The sequence below is a fragment of the Pseudopipra pipra genome, chromosome 2, assembly GCF_036250125.1.
Source record: "Pseudopipra pipra isolate bDixPip1 chromosome 2, bDixPip1.hap1, whole genome shotgun sequence".
NCBI classification, from domain to species: domain Eukaryota; kingdom Metazoa; phylum Chordata; class Aves; order Passeriformes; family Pipridae; genus Pseudopipra; species Pseudopipra pipra.
Genome location: NC_087550.1, coordinates 101,428,260 through 101,446,517, shown reverse-complemented (window position 1 = coordinate 101,446,517; position 18,258 = coordinate 101,428,260). Strand labels below are relative to the sequence as shown.

General features: G+C 38.8%; 2 protein-coding genes across 8 annotated transcripts in view; both read right to left on the bottom strand.

The window, feature by feature from the left end:
• GLRA2 (glycine receptor alpha 2) overlaps positions 1-1,767 on the bottom strand; it is a 130,148-nt gene extending 128,381 nt beyond the window's left edge. For 2 of the 7 annotated variants that reach the window (XM_064646655.1, XM_064646661.1), the window contains exon 1: positions 1,125-1,766. In XM_064646655.1, the coding sequence (XP_064502725.1) occupies positions 1,125-1,192 (68 nt within the window). In that variant the 5' untranslated portion in view covers positions 1,193-1,766. Of the gene's footprint in view, positions 1-1,124 lie in introns of all 7 variants that reach the window. The other 5 variants (XM_064646658.1, XM_064646659.1, XM_064646654.1 and 2 more) reach the window with 5 other exon arrangements.
• Positions 1,652-3,318, bottom strand: LOC135409713 (uncharacterized). The gene is made up of 2 exons (XM_064645612.1): positions 3,209-3,318; positions 1,652-2,498 (listed from the first exon to the last, which is right to left on the bottom strand). The coding sequence occupies exons 1-2, from the start codon at positions 3,316-3,318 to the stop codon at positions 1,652-1,654; spliced, it is 957 nt and encodes a 318-aa protein (XP_064501682.1).
• Positions 3,319-18,258: the final 14,940 nt, after the last annotated feature.

The window sequence follows — 18,258 nt, the reverse complement described above, 5'->3', positions numbered from 1 at the left end:
CACTAAGTTTCAGGAGTGTTTCATGGGGTATTTTTGTGCATTTATATGTAAATATAAAAGTCAGATATACATACGATCATTTGAAATGAGAAGCAAATATCAAATCCTTTATCTCTTTACAAAAACACCAGAATTTTTAACAGGCAAGGCGATAGTAAATTCTCGTGCTGTAATTCCACACATTTTTTTCAGATTCCATTTATAGGGGGCGGTTGCTTCTTTTTGCTTCTGTCTATGACATGATACCATTACAAATATTTAATATTTAATACACGGCAAATTATATATCCCACTTAAATAATAAAAAATTCTGTTAAGATAATAAAAACCTGAAAAATTAATTTAGTACACTTATTTGGGATATTCCTAGACAAATCAGTTCTGTTTTCACTCACAGCCCACTAGTTAGGAGTTGTGTTGTGATCCCAGGCTCACAAATATAAACACTGTTTCACTCTGTCACTGTATGTATACCTCGCTACTCTTATAAAAACACTTTTATGTCTAGATACATCTGTACGTGCAGCAGCCTAGAGTATGATAATGAATCTCATCTAAAATGGTGTTTTGGTTAATAATACTGACCTGTTTGCTTAGTACAACAAAAAGTCAATCGCTGAAGCAAAAGCTCATGAAAGGTTAAAAAAAATTTAGAAACACCGGTACTTTAAGTGAGCACAATACTGGTCTGATCCAGGGTGTTTCCAAAATCAGAGGGCTGGTTCTCTAATTTCAAGTAACTACATCCCTGAAAAAACTGCTACAATCGTTTCCAAAGAGGAGGGAACCAAAGCAACTTCCTAAACAAGCTCTGCTGGGAGCAGAGAATTTGCATTTTGGAAGAAAAGACGAAGAAACTGGTTTTAGCTATTTTGATATTCAGTGAAAAAAAAACACGTCTTTGAATCAGAAAATAGAAAATAGATCACCAAACTTGAGATTATTATTTTTTGTGTTTGTTACCAAGCAACGAGTCTCCGGGTGTAAAAGGGATAGTCTGTATAGAATGAACACAAAACACTCTCAAATACAGCAAACAAACTAGGTTAATGTGACGTAGTATCTTTATAGTTATGATTCCCACAACCTTTTCACAAATATTATTACAGAGTGGTATCACCTACCTGAAGTTGTTTGTCTCTAAGAAAAATGCAAACAAGGTTGTCAAAATTTTCACTAGCTGCCGGTTCATTCCTTCTGCTTTCTGTGATGATTTGGAAAATATCCCAGAAACGATTCCAGAGAGATGCAGGGAAAAAGTAAGCTGCTGCTGCTGCCTAGATTTCCAAATTCAGCAATAATTTAATTTTCTTGACAATCGGGAAGAGAAGGTCTGGATCTCTACAAAGTGGGGGTAAAAGAGAAGTGCCAGTCCTTGGAATCATGGTCAGGTCAAGCCTAGGCTCATCTCCAGCAGCCAGCACAAAAGAGATAAGGCATCAGACTCAGTCGTTCCCCCGACTCGGTTTTGGTGATTGCAGGGGAAGAAAAAAAAAAAAAAAAAAGGAGAAGAAGAAAAGAAATGGAAAGAAAGGGGAGAAAAAAGGAAAAGATAAGAAAACCCAACTATGCGAGGAGCATCAGGCAAAAGGGAACAGCGCTGAGAGCAGTTCTGTTGTCGGTATGTTTTATTCCCCTTTCGATTTGAAAATTAGTATTTATGAACGGTGGTGGGGCTACTGGGTCGATCTGCTTTTCCCCTTTTTGGGTTGGGGAGCGTCGGCGTTGCCGGGGTGGGAGGGAGGGAAGGCGGGTGTGCGGGAGGGAGGGCGGCAGGGCGCGGGAGCCGCGGGGATCCCGGCGCTGTGCTGGAATGGGGCGGCGGGAGCGCGCGGATCCAGCGCTCGGACAGCTCCGCGCCCGCGCTGCGCATGCGGGCTGGGGGGGCCGCGGGGGCGCGCGTGGGTGTGTGTGGGGGGTGCGGGGGGATCTGTCGGGGGGATGTGTCGGGGGGTGCCGGTGCGGGGCGTGTGCGGGGGGAGCGGCGCCCGCGGGGAGGGCGTGCGGGGGGTGCGTTTCTGCGAGTTGGGACGCGCGGGTGTGTTGGCTGCGGGGTGTCTCTGGAGGTGTCCCTGCGTGGCGCGGGGGTGTGCCTGTGTGAGCGGGGGCGGCGTGTCGCGGGGGGCCGTGAGTGCGGGGGTGTCTGTGAGCGCGGAGGTGTCTGTGAGTGCGGGGGTGTCTGTGAGTGCGGGGGTGGCGCCGTGTGTGTGTTTGGGTGGGTCGCGGGGGGCCGTGGGTGCGGGGGCGTCTGTCTGTGTGTGTTGGGGAGGGGGCGTTTCCGCGTGGTGTGCTCGTGAGTGGGGGAGTCCCGCGCGGGGTGCGCGGGGTCGCGGTCGGTGGGCAGCGGGCGCGGGGGCGCGCACTCGCCGCTGGGAGCGCGCACACGCCGCTGGGGGCGCTTTCGCCCCGCCGGGCACAGGGGCCGCCGCCGGCGCTCCTGGGGCGGGAGGTGCCGCCTTTCCCCATCCAGGTGGCCGTGGAGAGGCAGAGGGGAGGAGCTGGGGAGAGGGAGGAAGGGACCTGGGCACCCAAGCGGCTGTGGGAGCCAGCGACCGGCTTCTGAGCCTCGATAAGAGACGACTTATAGGAGACCACGTGAATGTGTATAAATATCTACACCCCACACCTGGGCGTGCCAACCACTAAGACGAGAGGCAATGGGCAGAAACATGCGCAGGAAATTCCACCTGAATGTGAGGCAGAATTTCTTTACTGTGCGAGTGACAGAGCACTGAACAGATTGGCCAGAGAGGTCATGGAGTCTTCCTCACCGGAGATATTCAAGAATTGTCTGAATGCAGTTCTGTGCCGTGTAGTCTGGGATGGCCCTGTTTAAGCAGGGAGGTTGGACTGGGTGACGCACTGTGATCCCTTCCAACCTCACCTGTTCTGTGATTCTGTGACTGTGATGGGTGTGGAGGAGGATGGTCCCTGCAAGAGGAGCTGGCCCCTCTTGTAAGAGCTATTCCATAAAGACCCGAGTGGGTGTGAGGAGGAGGAGTGGTAAAGAGCAGTCTGGGGGAGTTTATGGAGAAACCAAAGGGGGAAAATTGCACGGTCTCCGTTTCTGGTTGGTTTTACTGCTCCATGATATGGAGAAGAAAACAATGCAGCAGCTTACTAGGGGATGTTTCCATCTCCAGACCCCAACACGTGAGAAGATCCTTCTCTTTTTGTGCATGGGGAATGGAAGCAGTGGATTAATTACCTGAGACCCCACAGATGGCCAGTGCCGTAGCCAAGGTTAGGCCCTGCTTTACAGTTCTCCACAGTGCTAGGTCCTTCCCACAATGCTTCCCACAACTTGAATTGCTCCATTACAGGTCCTTATGGTAAACCCAGGCTGTCACTGAGAAGTCACGTCCTTCAAGAGGAGGAGAAGAATAGCTGGTCCCTCTGAAGCACAGATGGTGGCTGATAGAAGCTCTGCTCAACACACTACAACCCTTAAAGCATTTTGGTAACATGGTTTTAAATAGGGAGTTGAGGTATCTCATCTAGCAGAGTTGAGGGAATATAAAATGCTTTTTCATCCACTGTCACCATGATTTGCCTTCCTTATCACCACTAGTTAGTATCTGATTCTGTGTGCTCTGCATCTCCCTGAGAAGAAGCTGTTCAGTTTGTTCCCATTGAAAAAGCCTAAATTTTGTGTAAACCAGAGTTAAATCTGTTTCAACAATGTGGAAATCAGTTCCTATGAAGAAGTTGTTTTTACCCATCCTGCACTCTCAAAATAAACCACTGTTCTTTCTTCAGTTTTAGGTCCAGCTGTATTTTTTAAGTCCAGCTATATTCTTTTGCCACGGAACCAGTCCACCTGAACACTGCTTCACTTCCACAAAAGTATTTGCATACACACAGATTTCTCATATCTCCAAGTAAAAAACCTACTGCTTAATGATGGATACTATGACCTTGTATGTAGTAATCTTAACAAAAATCCTTCTGAAAAGGGGTTGTTCTGTTCACACGTTAGAGAGATCAGAGCCACATATTGTTCATTAAATGAAAATCAGTTGTTGCATTTTGTGTCCTTATGTTAGTTTAATAAGGTAGGATGTATCTGAAAAAAATAGAAATTAAAGAAAATATGTAAGATAAAAATTATAGAAAATCATAGAATAGTTGTGGTTGGAAGGAACCCTAAAGGTCACCTAATTCCAATTCCCCTCCACTGGGTAAGGACACCTTCCACTAGACCAGGACTCAGATGTCCTTCTTGTGCTGGGGACCCCCAAGCCTGGACACAGCATTTCAGGTAAGGTCTCACAAGAGCAGAGTAGAGGGGGAAAATCACTTCCCTTGACCTGCTGCTCACACTTCTTTTGATGCAACACAGAATGCATTTAGATTTCTGGTCTTCAAGCACACATTGCCAGCTCACGTCCAACTTCCTGTCCACCAACACCTCCAAGTCTTTCTCCCCAGGACTGCTCTCAATCCATTCTCCACGCAGCCTGTATTTGTGCTTGTGATTGCCCCAATCCAGTACAGGACCTTGCACTTGGTCTTGTTGAACTCCACAATGTTCATGTGGCCCACTGCTTAAGCCTCTGAAGGACCCTCTGGATGTCATCCCTTCCTTCCAGTGTGTCAACCACACCACACAAATAGGTGTCATCAGCAAACTTGTTGAGGGTGCACTCTATCCCACCGTCCATGTTGTTGTCAAAGATGTTAAAATCCACCTTATCAGTGATTCATAGGTACAAACACGAGCTAATACAACATTTTATGCACAAAAGATTGAAATAACTGGAAAAGGCAGTCCAAAGTTGCAAATGTAAGCTGAATGCCTTATTGCCTTGCCTGCTGAGTTTGTGTCAGTGGCATAAATGAAGGTCCATTAGAAGAAGGGCTGCTGAATTTGTTTTTATTAAAAACATCAATGTTTAGGGTTAGACACTGAGGGCTGATGCTGAATCACTGCACTGTAATGTCCTCTAACCTCTTCAGAAGATAAATCTTTCTACTGTCATATTAAAGAAGAGGGGTTGTGTTATATCTCTTACTGCAGACTCTCGTCCTGAGAAATAAAGCTCACAAAGCTGCATCTGGAAATAATGGAATAGTGTTGAGTCAACAAAGACGTGCTTTTCAGAGTTTGTGCCTGTTCCCATCTAGATAGGAACCCAGTAATAGTGCTGTATATTTTTACCCTAGTTTAAGATAAATGGAAAAATTGGAAACCGACGATTTCTATCAGCTGTGAGAAAAATCTATGTCTCTTTAACCTACACTGCCACCTGCTTAAAAGTGTGGGGAATCTCAGAACTGCTTGCAGAGTTCCTAGTGTAGAAGTCACTGAATACGGCAGATATCTTTCCAATAAGGCTGGTAATATCAATTTTGTGACATGACACGCTTTTAAAGACCTATAAATGTTCATTACCCTTTTTGGTAACTGAATGTAACTGAACATTTCTGTAAGTCTTCTAACTAGAGAAAACTTACTTAAAAGTCTGCTTTCCAAGATTTAGCTGCTACTGGCCATTTTCTGCACTTCATGGCTATTTGAAATGCTAAATAACTATATCTCTAAGCTAAATAAAAATTGCAGGAAGTTCTTCAAAACATCCTTCCCTTAATTGAAGTGAGGACTGTAAAAACATGGTGAGAGGTGTAATAATGAAAATTTGAAGTGTCTGCTCCATCATTCTTTACACCTCCAAATGCCTAGTGTTCAATGACATATTAGTCAGCATAGTGGTTAAATGTGCCAAACAAAACTTAATTATTAAGGGTTGAAAATAGTGCGTTACTGATGCTTATTTAAGTAACAGCAACTGTCATTCCAATAACTTTCTGCTTGACATTCTGAGGGCTCAAAGCATCCATTTTTTCAAATCAGAAGGTTCCAGGTCAAGCTCCCATCTATATTAGGGGAGGAAGGGGGATCAGATTTTAGTCCATCACCACTTTTCCATGAATTAACACGTTAAAAAGTTTTTGCTTTCGTTCTTGCAAAACTTTCTTCTCATCCTCCTCGCATAAAAAGAAAAAAGTTGTTTATAGTTGGTTTGAGTACTGTAAGTCTCCAAGCTGTCATTCATTCACCAATCAATAGTGTTTATAACTAACACACCTGATGGTGAGGGATGATTTGCAGCTCTGAAGACCAAGTGAAACCATTTGGGAGCACTGTGCCTGGATGTACACAGCACCTCCTGGTGTTCCCTTCCTGTGCCAGTGCCAGAGCTACAAGGAGGAGAGCCACTGATGTGCGGCAGTTTCTGGATAAGCTATGTATTTTGAATTGCACAGATGTGATTCTTTCCAGTGTCACTCATTTGTTATCTCCCACAACACATTTCTGACAGCAGAAGTGTGGCAAATGAATGGGAGTCAAAGACTCCCACTTGGGATGAGAGGGGAGGCTTGTACTAAAATGGCACAGAGATGAGAAGGAGGACCAGATGGTAACGCTTTTCAGGTGAAAAGGCTAAATAACACATTCTTATGGTTCCCCAGGCATATACAAAAACTTAATAATTATACCAAATGTGGCATATTATTTCAAGTATGAGCTCATTCAGTCCAATTTCTCTATTCCACCTGAGTTTCTTAAACACTAACTACTGGGCAGAAAATAGGACAGAATCACCGTCTTTCCATGTAAATGGTTTTAAAACAGTTGATGGCACATAATTTCTGTTTGTTTGCATTGTTTATGCATTTCTGAAAACCTAAGAAATGGAAGAAATAAGGTCATACCACTTCCTCAAATTATGATAAATCAGGGATCCAGAAGCATGCTTCCAAGGAAACAAAATCCATCACTTCAAATGTGCAATTAGTGTCTATAAGAAGAGAAAATTCAATAAAACTTTCAAAATGGTATGTCAAATTATCATAATTGTTGGATGTTGGTTAACAATTCCAAGTGCATTTCAATATAGTGCCAAATATAAATGAATAAAGAGTGCAGTCTTTGTAAAATGTCCAATTATAGTGAAGGCAAAAAAAGCCAAAACAAAGACCTGAAGATAGTCTAACATGACTGCATGTTGAACTAAGGATAAAAAACAACTGGCCTGGATTTTGAACCATACACAACTGTGTATGAACCACAAGAAACTGTGCAAAGGATCAAACAATGTCATCAAATCATGTTTAATTTTGAGAACTTTGTTAATAAGAAGTCTCTTTCAGTGAGTGACAGTGATATACTTAGTTATGTTGGGACAAGGCAATAGCTAGTTTTTCAGCTGCCTAATATGAAAACAAATGATGTATTTAAAACATTTTGATATCTGACATTAACAGATATAAGAAAACATTTGTCAGTACAGCTCCATTTTTTATATATACAAGATATTTTCACATCCTTCCTTCTTTTTTTTCTTTTGTATTAATTGCCTATATATCTCTAAACTTAAAAGATCTCCCACATAGAAATTCCTTGTTTTCTATTTGCAGTTTTTCCTTTTAAATAGTAATAAGCAGAGCTGGAAAGAGAGCATAATACAGTTATTTTAAACGGAATTAGGTATTTTAAATATATTGTTTGTATTGAGTTTACTTCCTATATCTGAATGTTGTTATCTGAAATCTTGTAATATATTATATATTACATACATAATCATTTATAACATATGCATGTTTTTCTCTTTGTATTATAAAGCACCTTATAATATCATTTCCCAGTGTAATTTTTTTACACTGAAAATATAAGAAATAAAGAATACACTAAATCTCATTTGAAAATTTGTTGTCTCCTCCATTCATGGCCTGATAATTTTACAGTGTCCTTATGTAGAGAATGACTTCAATTTTACCAGTTGGCTCAAGTAGATTTCCATTTTTACATGATGGTAACACTTTACTCCTTATGTGGTACCAGTGGTACCATTAAAGAATAGGGGAGCATTTCATACAATTAAAGTGAAAATATCTGGCATTTTGGAATACAATAATGCTAGAAATAAGGAGAAAATATGAGTATAAAGTTAGTTATACTTCAACCTGGCACTAGGAGAAGGCAGAAAGGTTAAAATGAGCAGCTCATTCAGTCGTTAACCTTCAGCTCCAGTATGTGGTTCATACTGGGAGCGGCTGTCAGATATCCAAGCAGGAGAAAAAATGGTAGTCAGAAACAGCACAAAATTGTTCTTTTTTTCTCCTTTCATATTTTCTCCTGGCAATTTAGATACGAATCTGAATCATTTCCAGGACTTATGTGTCATTTATAACTTAAATTCCTTAAGACAACATGTATTAAACATCACATATTTCAAGAAAGTATCCAAAGAGGACCTTTTCACCAAAGGCAGTCTCTAGTTATGACAAAAAAAATCAGTTTTAAACATTAAACTGGTGTCTTGTTTTTTTAAATCACCTCTTGGGAAATCAGGACGTCCTTATTTGTAAATGCTGGCTTAGAGCAAGGGACCTCAGTACCCAGAAGTGGTTCCAGACCCATTCCAGCAGTGGATTTTTCCCTCTCTTCCCTGTGCTACTTAAGTTTATGATAGCCAGGAGGCAAAGAAGGTGTCATGAATTGACAAGGTACTCTCCATTGCCTGCCTTTGTGTATAGTCTAGGGAGAGGGTAAAGAGTAAAAAACCTTGTTTGCTTCTGCACACTTATACCCAAAATATAGTTGAGTGAGTTGTGACATAAGTTCTTGTTCCTTTGTAAGTGTCTGGGCTTTGGATTACCACCCCTAGATCATAAATGATAAAGGAAAGCCAATTAAAACTCTGGCTTTGATCTCATGAGAATGGAAACGCCATCAGTTACGATTTTTACAAAATATCTCACGTGCAAATTGAGGTTACTAAGTGGGGCCACTCAAAAGGAAAATCAATAATTTGAACTAAATTATGTTTATGTTTATGTTTGCTGTATATGAACCTGTACTCAATAAATTTATTGTAAATATATGCCACTACCTACCTCCTTCGTTTACTTTCTCTGAGCTAACCACAGCTATTAGAGACAAGATTTTTACAAGAAATCAACAGGCTATCCATTTCTAAGAATTTGGTAGCCAAACTCAATATCTGATCAGCATTCATTCATCATTAGTATTTCAGGTTTTTTAAGTTCCGACAGAAACAGGAGCAAGAAAGAACTATACAAGAGTTTTGTCTAATGTAAATCTGATAGGATGAATAACAAAGATCTCTGGTAGGTTAAGATGATTTATGTTGAGAACACTTTCTTCTGATATATATATGTATAAACACATGAAAATCCCATCACACCTCTCGATTTCATTTGCAGTGATTATTTTGTGCCAGCTGTTATATATTAACTTGATGGGCAAAATATCTTACTTCTACTGTAGATTAGAGACTTCAGCAGACAGCAGAATTGCATAGTAACAATGATTAATGCTGTGCATAGTAATCAGTTTAATCATGTGTTCCCTTAATGCTTGTAAGCTGAATTTGCTTCTGTTCTCATGGTATTATTTTGTAAATTTTGGTCTTTGATATTTAATCAAGTATGTATTTTTCCTGGCTTGCAACAAAACAATTTTTTTACCCCATTTAATGCTTATCAAGCTTATTCAAAATAACATTTTTAAATAGACTTTACAATATGGTATCTGATCTCGCCATAAGGATGCTGACATCTTGAGTGGTGTAATCATGTATGCAGACTGAAGAAAAGCTGTAAAGCTTAATTTATTTATAAATGGATTACAAGGGTTTCTTTAAACTGATCTTTTAATTTTATATGCCTGTTGAAGAGTGTGATGAAAATAATCATGGTACAAAACATAGATGATTTAGATTAGATAATTATGTGTGTCCCACTTGTGCTGGTTTCTACCTTACCAGAATTAGCCACTCTCTAGCAAATCCAAAATGCAGACACATCCTCATTTTCAGTACTGCTAAAAAATGTAAAAACTCCACAGAATAGAAGAGAAAAATACCTCATTCCAGGTGATATTTGGGACACTTACCTGCGTCATAAGAACTACTATGTTATGGAGTATGCAATAAGGTATTAACATCACAAAACAAATACTGATATGTGCTCTGGAAACTTCATTTTGTGGTTTTCCATGCCACAAAAGTGTCTCATTTCTATTTTTTTCCCTAGAGTTTACTAGAGAGGAGAATCAAGAGCAAACTTGTGAATGTGTGGGTGCATAAACTCTTTACCCATATCTTTTCCACTGTTCTAGTTACTGGGAGGAAAAGTGTATTTTCTACCCCAGCTGACAATCCCTTCGGCTTCTGTGGTGCAGCGTAGAGAGGGTTCTGCATTCCAGTGACTCACTGCTAGCTCTGCATCTGCCTGGTAGCAGGCAGAATTTGGGTATTCCTGTGATAAGGAGTCTATTGAACTTCAAAAGCAGAGAAAAGACCCAGCAATGTGTTGACTCCAGCCTCACTGGCTGCATGTTATTGGTATGCACATTCATAATCAGTTTTCTCTATGAATAGAGATGTCTGCAAGGTATCCTCAAAGTCATTAAGCAATATTAGAGCTATGATTGTTTCTTAATTTTAGTCCATGTGTTTTCTTGTGACAGCAATGCATGCTGTGGCAGGGTCAGGTTCTTGGGACCTAAAGGAATTAAAGTTCTGCTGAATTATGTCTCAGTCCCCTGCAAGGCTGTCTGAGATCCAAAGAGGAACAGCGTTCCAGAAAGGGGTGATTTATTTGTAAATGTATTGAGCAACATTAGCATGCTCTGTCATTTTATATAAAAGACTTCCTTGGATTCTTTCTAGCATACTCTGAATAATAGATAGCACTAGAAAAATTGCATAAACCAGTATTTAAAACATGTTGAAGAAAATTGTATTATTCAAGAAGTGGTATAGGATCATATAATTAAAGGCCATACCATAGTGCATTATTCATTATGCAGTAAGATGAAGATTGCCTATACATTTCCCAGAATGCTTAACCATGCAGGACTGTATTCTCTCACCTTGACTTTTATATGAAATTTTTCTTAATCCAGTAGTTTAAATGATCTCATATTCACTGACAAAACCAATACTGAGTGATGGAGACCTAATATAAAGAAAAATTTATTACAGAATATATATTTTAGTTAAGCTTTTTTCTCTATGGAGAGTAATTAAGCAAATAGTTTCTATTAAACATTTTACCTGTATTATTCCTACTGCCCTGACAGGAATTTGACTAATGCTTATTAACCCACTGCATTGAACAGTGCCCTATACAACTGTTGTAATAAGATTTTATGAAGAGTTACCAATTTAAAATTTCATTCCCTCCCAGTGCATGTACATAATTACTATCGACACCAATGTGAGTTGCAGATTCATTACACAGTACGCAGTGAGAGTAGAAAAAGGCTCCTATGGGGAATGTGGATCTGTTCATATCTATCTCTCAATTGTTTACACTCTAGGGAATAAGTAAAGGTCATTCTCCCAGGCTTTTCTCCTTTACTGCCAAAGTATGAGCTAAATTAAAGTCAATTGGAGTTTCATTGGAGCTTTCAGACGTCATAAGTATTCAGCTTGTTAAACAGGTTTGCTTCAAAGCCCTTCAAAAACCCCCCAAATTAAACAAACAAACAAAAGAGAAGCCTGGTTTGTAAAGCAGTTAAAGATTCAGTAAAGGCTGCTTATGCCAAGGTTTCACTCATCTTCACAGTTATATTTTGTAGTTAGGTAAATACTGTCTCTTCTAAAATCATCTGGGTAATGGTGTACCTTAACAGATACCTCCCAGAATCTGCTATTCACAAAGGAATATATATTTTTCAAAATTGGAGTAACCAGCTCTTGCTGCTTCAATAATTATTAGTATACAACAGGAGACAAAAGGAAAAAAAATAACAAACCCAAAGCCTTCCAAACAACGTAATCTAAAAATACTAGGATTTTCTTGCAGTTGTTGATTTCTATATTAAAAGAGAAGAACAGTACTGATTTTTTGAAAGAAAGATATTAACTACCTACTAGTTAAAGTTACCGTGTTGTGGAATTAATCCTGTTAGCAACCTAAAGGTTGACACCAATACAGAAAGACAGCCTTCAAGTTTACTTAAGCAAATATAGATACAGGAGTATTCAGCACCCAAAGCATAACTACAGAGCTTTAGTGATACACTTAGACTGTTTCCATGATTCAGTTACAGACACAGGGACCCTGGACTTCCAGCACCCTCAATTTTTGTATTTCTCTCTTAAACTTGAGGTCTTCCAAGTTAAAACATGTAATATTCTGTCTAATGTTGAGTGACTCAGTCATATGAATTCTACAGTACTTTAAAACCATGGGAAAATATGTTTAGAATAAAATCAACCAAGGCCTACGAATTATGGTTTTGTTAATGGCACTGAGAAGAGCGCACCATTAAAAAATTACCTAGCCTGGATAATTTTTTTTTGTTTCTTTTGAGGAAAATCCTCCCCATAGCATGAATAAAAGTTCCAGTACAGTGTAGAATGTCCTTCAAATTTGGTCTGGCAAAACAGGATGCAGAAAAGCTTTGACGCCTGTGAAGCTTTCACTGAGACTCAGAAAACAGCAACTTATCACCCAGGAAAAGGTAGCAACTCTCTTACATCCTCTAACCTCTCTCTGCTGGTGCAAGCCAAGGCAGCTTTTGTGCCTGGTTGCCAGATCCGATGTTTCAACAATTTGTAAGTGCTTCTAACTCTGCTCTCTCGGATGCCAACCAAAAATTATTCAGAAGCATGGTCAAAAAAAGGAGTATTTATACTATAAATGCAGGGCAAATGCCACCATCACAGTAAATGTGTAGCTATTCTATAGCATCTTAAAGAAATCTTCGAGGATCTGATAATCAATATGTCAATTTTCCCAGTATTTAAGCTCAGAATTGCAATTCACTTGCATGTGAAACCTTTGGGCACCTGAAAGCAGCCTTCTAGAAAACCTTTGTATAAGTTAGCATCAGCTTGCCTTGTGCTCTCCCACCCAAGCCGTTGCAAACAGTGAATTTCAGCTGCATCTTGTGAATCCTCATGCACTCCAAGATATAGAAAGCTCAACCAAAGGTGTATGTGTTCTTCTGAGAGCTACTCTTTCAGAGCTGTGGAACTGGAAATTCACAGTATGTGTTGAGAAAGCAGTTTGTGTCTTTAAATTAACCAAAAACTTGTGTGTTTCAGTTAACTCTCTATTCCTTCTTATGTTTTGAAGGAAAATTTGTTAGGATGCCGAGATCTTCCTTTTGGCATAGAATTATTTAGAATCTTTTAATGTGGGAATATCTTCTGGTATCAGTTGTGGGGATAACCCAAAGTAACTGGAACACAGAAAAAAAGAATTACAAACTTAAGATAAATAGTAATCAGTGCATAATTAATTAATTAATTAATAATTATTGTGCTTAACCAAGAAGGATAATTAAATGTGCTTCGGGTAAGTTGCTTGCAGACTTTTAAAAACTTAGATTTATTTATCTAACGGACCTAACTGATTTCTTTAGAGTACTACTGAAGATATTTCTATGAATTATTCATACAACCTGTTTTGAGTATTTGAAGATTTATTGCGATATGCTTTTTGTAAATAAACAGTACAGAAAATTAAAAATATTTATTTGGTGCATACTCTGACCACATCTTGCTGTTACATCGCTACCTAATTTCAGCTGGAAAAGGAAACTACCCTCAGTTCACAAGGAAAGCTTTACACTGTTAAATTCACTTACATTTTCCATATCCAACTTATGAATGTTGGCCTGTATCAGTGTTGGGGGTTTTTTCCCTCAGAAACACTGTCAGGAATATATTTTATATTTACTTATTTTTGTTTTTTAAATCTAAATTCTCTTCCCTGATCCTCATCACTGATTTCTACATGTCTCCATACAAAACTCATATTGGTCTTCCTCTTAACTGGACTCTGTAGTGGTTTAGTGAGTCAGTGCTTAATATTGCAGAAAAAACTAATTACTACAGCTGGTTGTATGAAAGGATTGAAACAGCCAGCAACGAACAGGTAAAAATAGAGAGAGGGAGAAAAAAGAGAAGTCTAGATGAGATTTTGGATCAAACAGCTTGAAGTGATCAGTAAAGTTATTTCTGTGCACAAAGAAAATAAACCTCCATAACATAAACTGAACTGTAGCTGTAAGTACTAAGGATTTTATTATTTGATGCTAAGCCCTGGAAATTATCTTACCCACATTGCCTGTATAAGTATTTGAACACCAACATTGTGACACATTGTTCAGACTAAAATTTTATTTTGCTTTTTATTCCCACAGGACACAGCAACAGCTTTGTGATCTGTGTCTCTTTGGATTAATGACTCCAAAACTATAGTCCACAGTCCACTGGTATCTGTGAAATGGTCAAAAAAAATCTTTTCGGTAAAAGTTTGAGACAAAGAATGCCTAGTGGTCTATGAAAAGTTGTGAAAGTTGGTAGTAATTTAGTCAACGATTCTGAGGATCACTGCCATAGACAACTCATGAGATGAATGGGAAGTTTTGCTTTTGCCTTGCAGTTCAGTAGGAAGTGCACAAATGGCTCCTACCACTTGTTGGCTTTCGTACTCTCCTTCTTTCATCTGTATACTGTAGAAACAGTATGTACCTAAACCTAACATTGCATGGCATGTCTCACTTAGCTTAATAGTCACATTTTGTCCTTCAGTTCTTTAAATGAACAATAGTTCTGCATCTTTTAGACCAGGATTCATTAGATGTGCCCCATTCTGCCATAGGTCTCTTGCAAACAGGTCTCACAATTCTTCCTGGTCTCAGTTTTCCTCGTGCATGAAAGCAACCAATGACCACTAATGGATTTGAAGGTCAATATTTCACTGTTTTTTTAGCATAGTCTGAGATAGAGCTAAAAACGGTTTCTATAAGGCATCATTATTTTACATAATCTGAAGTTATCCATTCTGTGCATAGTACTCCTGAGGCATTCCTAGAAGCATTCATTTAGGTAATAGTATTTTGTTGGTAGAAAAGGCAGCATTTCAAGGCCTCCTCATTATTTTTAGATGTCCCTCAGAATATGACTGTTACCAATTGTGTTTTTTTGCAGAAAAAACAATTGTGATTTTTTGCAGAGAACACAGAATAAAAATTACAGCATAAAAAGTACTGTAGCTAAAAAGGAAATCGAACCAGGTACAGAAACTGTGCTTTTTTCAAAAAAAACAAAACTCCTTTGCAACGAGTAGGAAATTTAATGCAGCCTGCTGTTCTTTCTGATAACAGATGACAAAAGAACACACAGTATTTGCCATAATTAATTATTTGAAAATACATGCGAAGATATTATTACTTGACTGTAAGTATTCATTGCTTCCTTTCAGAAGAGGTCTCTAGCACAGGAAGGCATATAGGAAAGTCCATGTTCATGTTTTCCTGTGAAATACATCCCTTCTGAGTACCACAGCATTCCACCCAGTGTTCTCCTATAATTTCTGTTGCTGCTGTAGAGAGCTGTATCTCACCAAAATCCATAATAATAGCAATGTGGTAATTGAAAAATGTTTGAGAACATTCAGATTGAGGATCATGCTTTAAAATGCTTGCAGCTGAAGCTGAGTCAGTGATATTATGCTGATTTTAAAGTGGTAAAGTTGTATTGTGATCTGCAAAGCAGAGGCTCGTTGCTAAAACAGTTCAGATAATCTCCATTGTACACAGCACAGGGAAGGGCTCACCTGTAGAACTCACCTGGGGCTTTGTTTTCCTGAGATCCATGGACTCATTAAAGAAGGTTCAAGGGAAATAACAAGAATACTCAGATGTCTACATGCCCTGTAGACTGAAGAAATCTGTGTTGCTTAGTCTAGGGAAAAAGGAGCCTCAGGTAATGTACAGCTGACTTCAGCTAGAGAAAAGGTAGTTGCAAAACAAATGATTAATGAACTCATTTTTGCCAGCACTGAGTTTAGGGCAAGTATAATCAGCTTAAATTACATCAGGGGAGATTTAGATTAGATGCCAAGGAAATGTTCCACATAGTAAGAATCCTTGGACACTGGAACAGATTTCTGGGAGGCTGTAAAAATAAATGTCCAGAAACAGAGAATATTCCCCATACTTCAGTCCAGAGAAACAGGAACATATGAGAAAAAGTGACATTGAATGGGAAGAGAAGGGACTAAATGGCCTTCTGAAGCCTTGTGCAGTGCAATTTGCTCTGCTTTTTATGTTATAAAAATACACCTGCGGAATCAAAGAGTAATTTACTTTGTAAGAGATCTTTGAAGGTCATCTGGTCTTATTCATATGCTCAACCAGTGCCAATTTACATTGCAACTGCCCTATTTGGTCAGGCCCCATTGGAACATTATATTTTTTGCTGTTGCTTGAAGAGGAAAGTATCCATCATAGTTAGTATGGTCTTTTTTTGTAATTAATATTCTATCTTCTCCAGCTTTCATCTTGAATTCTTAATAACTTAAAAGTTTGTGTATCCTTGTGTACTGGCCCTCCCATTAAAAGGAAAGTCATCTTTCATCATCTTTCACAATGCACGCACATGGATATAAATGTAAACACATCTTCAGATTCCTCTGTCTTGAGAAACACCAATGGACACTATTGCAAATGGAAGTAGAAAATTTATCAAAGTGCTATCAAGAGGGTAGATTGAATCCAATTATGTGTGCAAGCAGTGTTCGAAATCAGTGTCTTTCTGGAAAATTATACTTATATCATAATACTTCTCTCAATGTTCATATCTTTAAACAAAAAGGTTTGAAGACCAGAGAGGCAAGGAATAGTTCCAGTGACCAGTGAAGCATCAGTTGCTTGATCAACAGGAATGGCTGAGGAGAGCCCCATTCTGCTGAGCTTCAAAAACTGCTCAGATCTACAAACATCAGACAGAAAGCACTCTGGGAACACCTCTTATAATTTCCCCTATTCAAATGTTAAATAGCATTAAAGCCATAAGAGATAACAAAGGTTTCATTTTAGCTGCATAACTTCCCTCCACAAATGCAAAAACTGTAGCTATTAGTTTCACCAAACTAAATGGTCAACTAGATTGGAGCCTGGAACATAAGCATAATAATATGCAAAGCTGCCATCCAGCAACCAGAAGGTTTCCTCAGAGCCTTCCTGTGCTTTTCAATTATGTCAGTCATGTAAATATTAAGAACACCACAGAAAGTAAATGTTCAGCTATGGGCATTCTCTAATTTTCAACAAAAGCATGAAATGTATGAGAATTGTATCTAGTTGGATAATAACATCTTTCTGTGTTCAATATTAGTTGGGTTAGGAATTGGCATCTTACTTCTCACCATGAGAAATATAACGTCCCGATTTTCAGTATGAAAACAAAAGTCACCCACCATTGCCTTCATTGCAATTTTGAGGCATTTGGCACTTTTGGGACTCGGTTTAAACCGAGTTAGTCCAGCAACATGTTTGTCCTAGACAGTGCCCAGGCAATACCCTTCATTCTTTAGAAAGATCCAGAAGTAAACCCTTCTATAGAATGCCTTGAAGTCTTCATCATTAAATTTGGGTATAGACAAGATAAATGTCAGTTAAGAATGATGAAAGGTGAAAACTTTATTCCTGTTCTTTGGGAGAGGGATTGGACTTCCTGCCCTTTGAATCCTTCATGATATTCCCAAAGCATACAGATTTACATAATCAGATATCTGCTTCCTTTGTCTCATAGAAATAAGAAAAAAAAAATAAAAATGTGAGGTTATTATGAAATTTTTAGCTTCCTAATTTTATGTGTGTTCTTGGGGTAGCTCCCTAAAGTATTCTACAATTAATATTGTACCTTTTGCACAATTACAATGCAGTCCCAAAGAGACAGAATCAATTTGAATATACTTATTTTTAATTTGCAGAACACTGAATTTAGGAAGAACAGTTTTGATATTTTTAAGAAACTGGAGGCATGCCAACAATACTGCTACTAATTTTTTTTTCCTAATTACAGTGTTGAACATGGTTAATTTCATACCAGTCATGAGATTTTACAATAGATTGTAATATACTGTGAATCTACACTTCCACATTATATCAGAAGTGATAATTGCATTGTACCATCCTACAATAATGGTCCAATTAACCTATCATACTCTGCTCCTGTAGATCCCATTTTGAGGCAGTAGCTTTGTCTAGTTAAAAAAAAAAAAAAGGAAAAAGAAAAATTGTCTTCACTCTAAGCATTAAAGAAGTATATAATTCCCCACTTTCTATGCCAGAGAGAGCATTACATCCTAAATGAAATTATTATTTATCTCCTGGAATCTGGGTTGCCCAAAGACAGGTACCCTGGAATATTCTGGAATATCACCAATAAAAATATATCTGTGATGAAGATGAAGTAATTA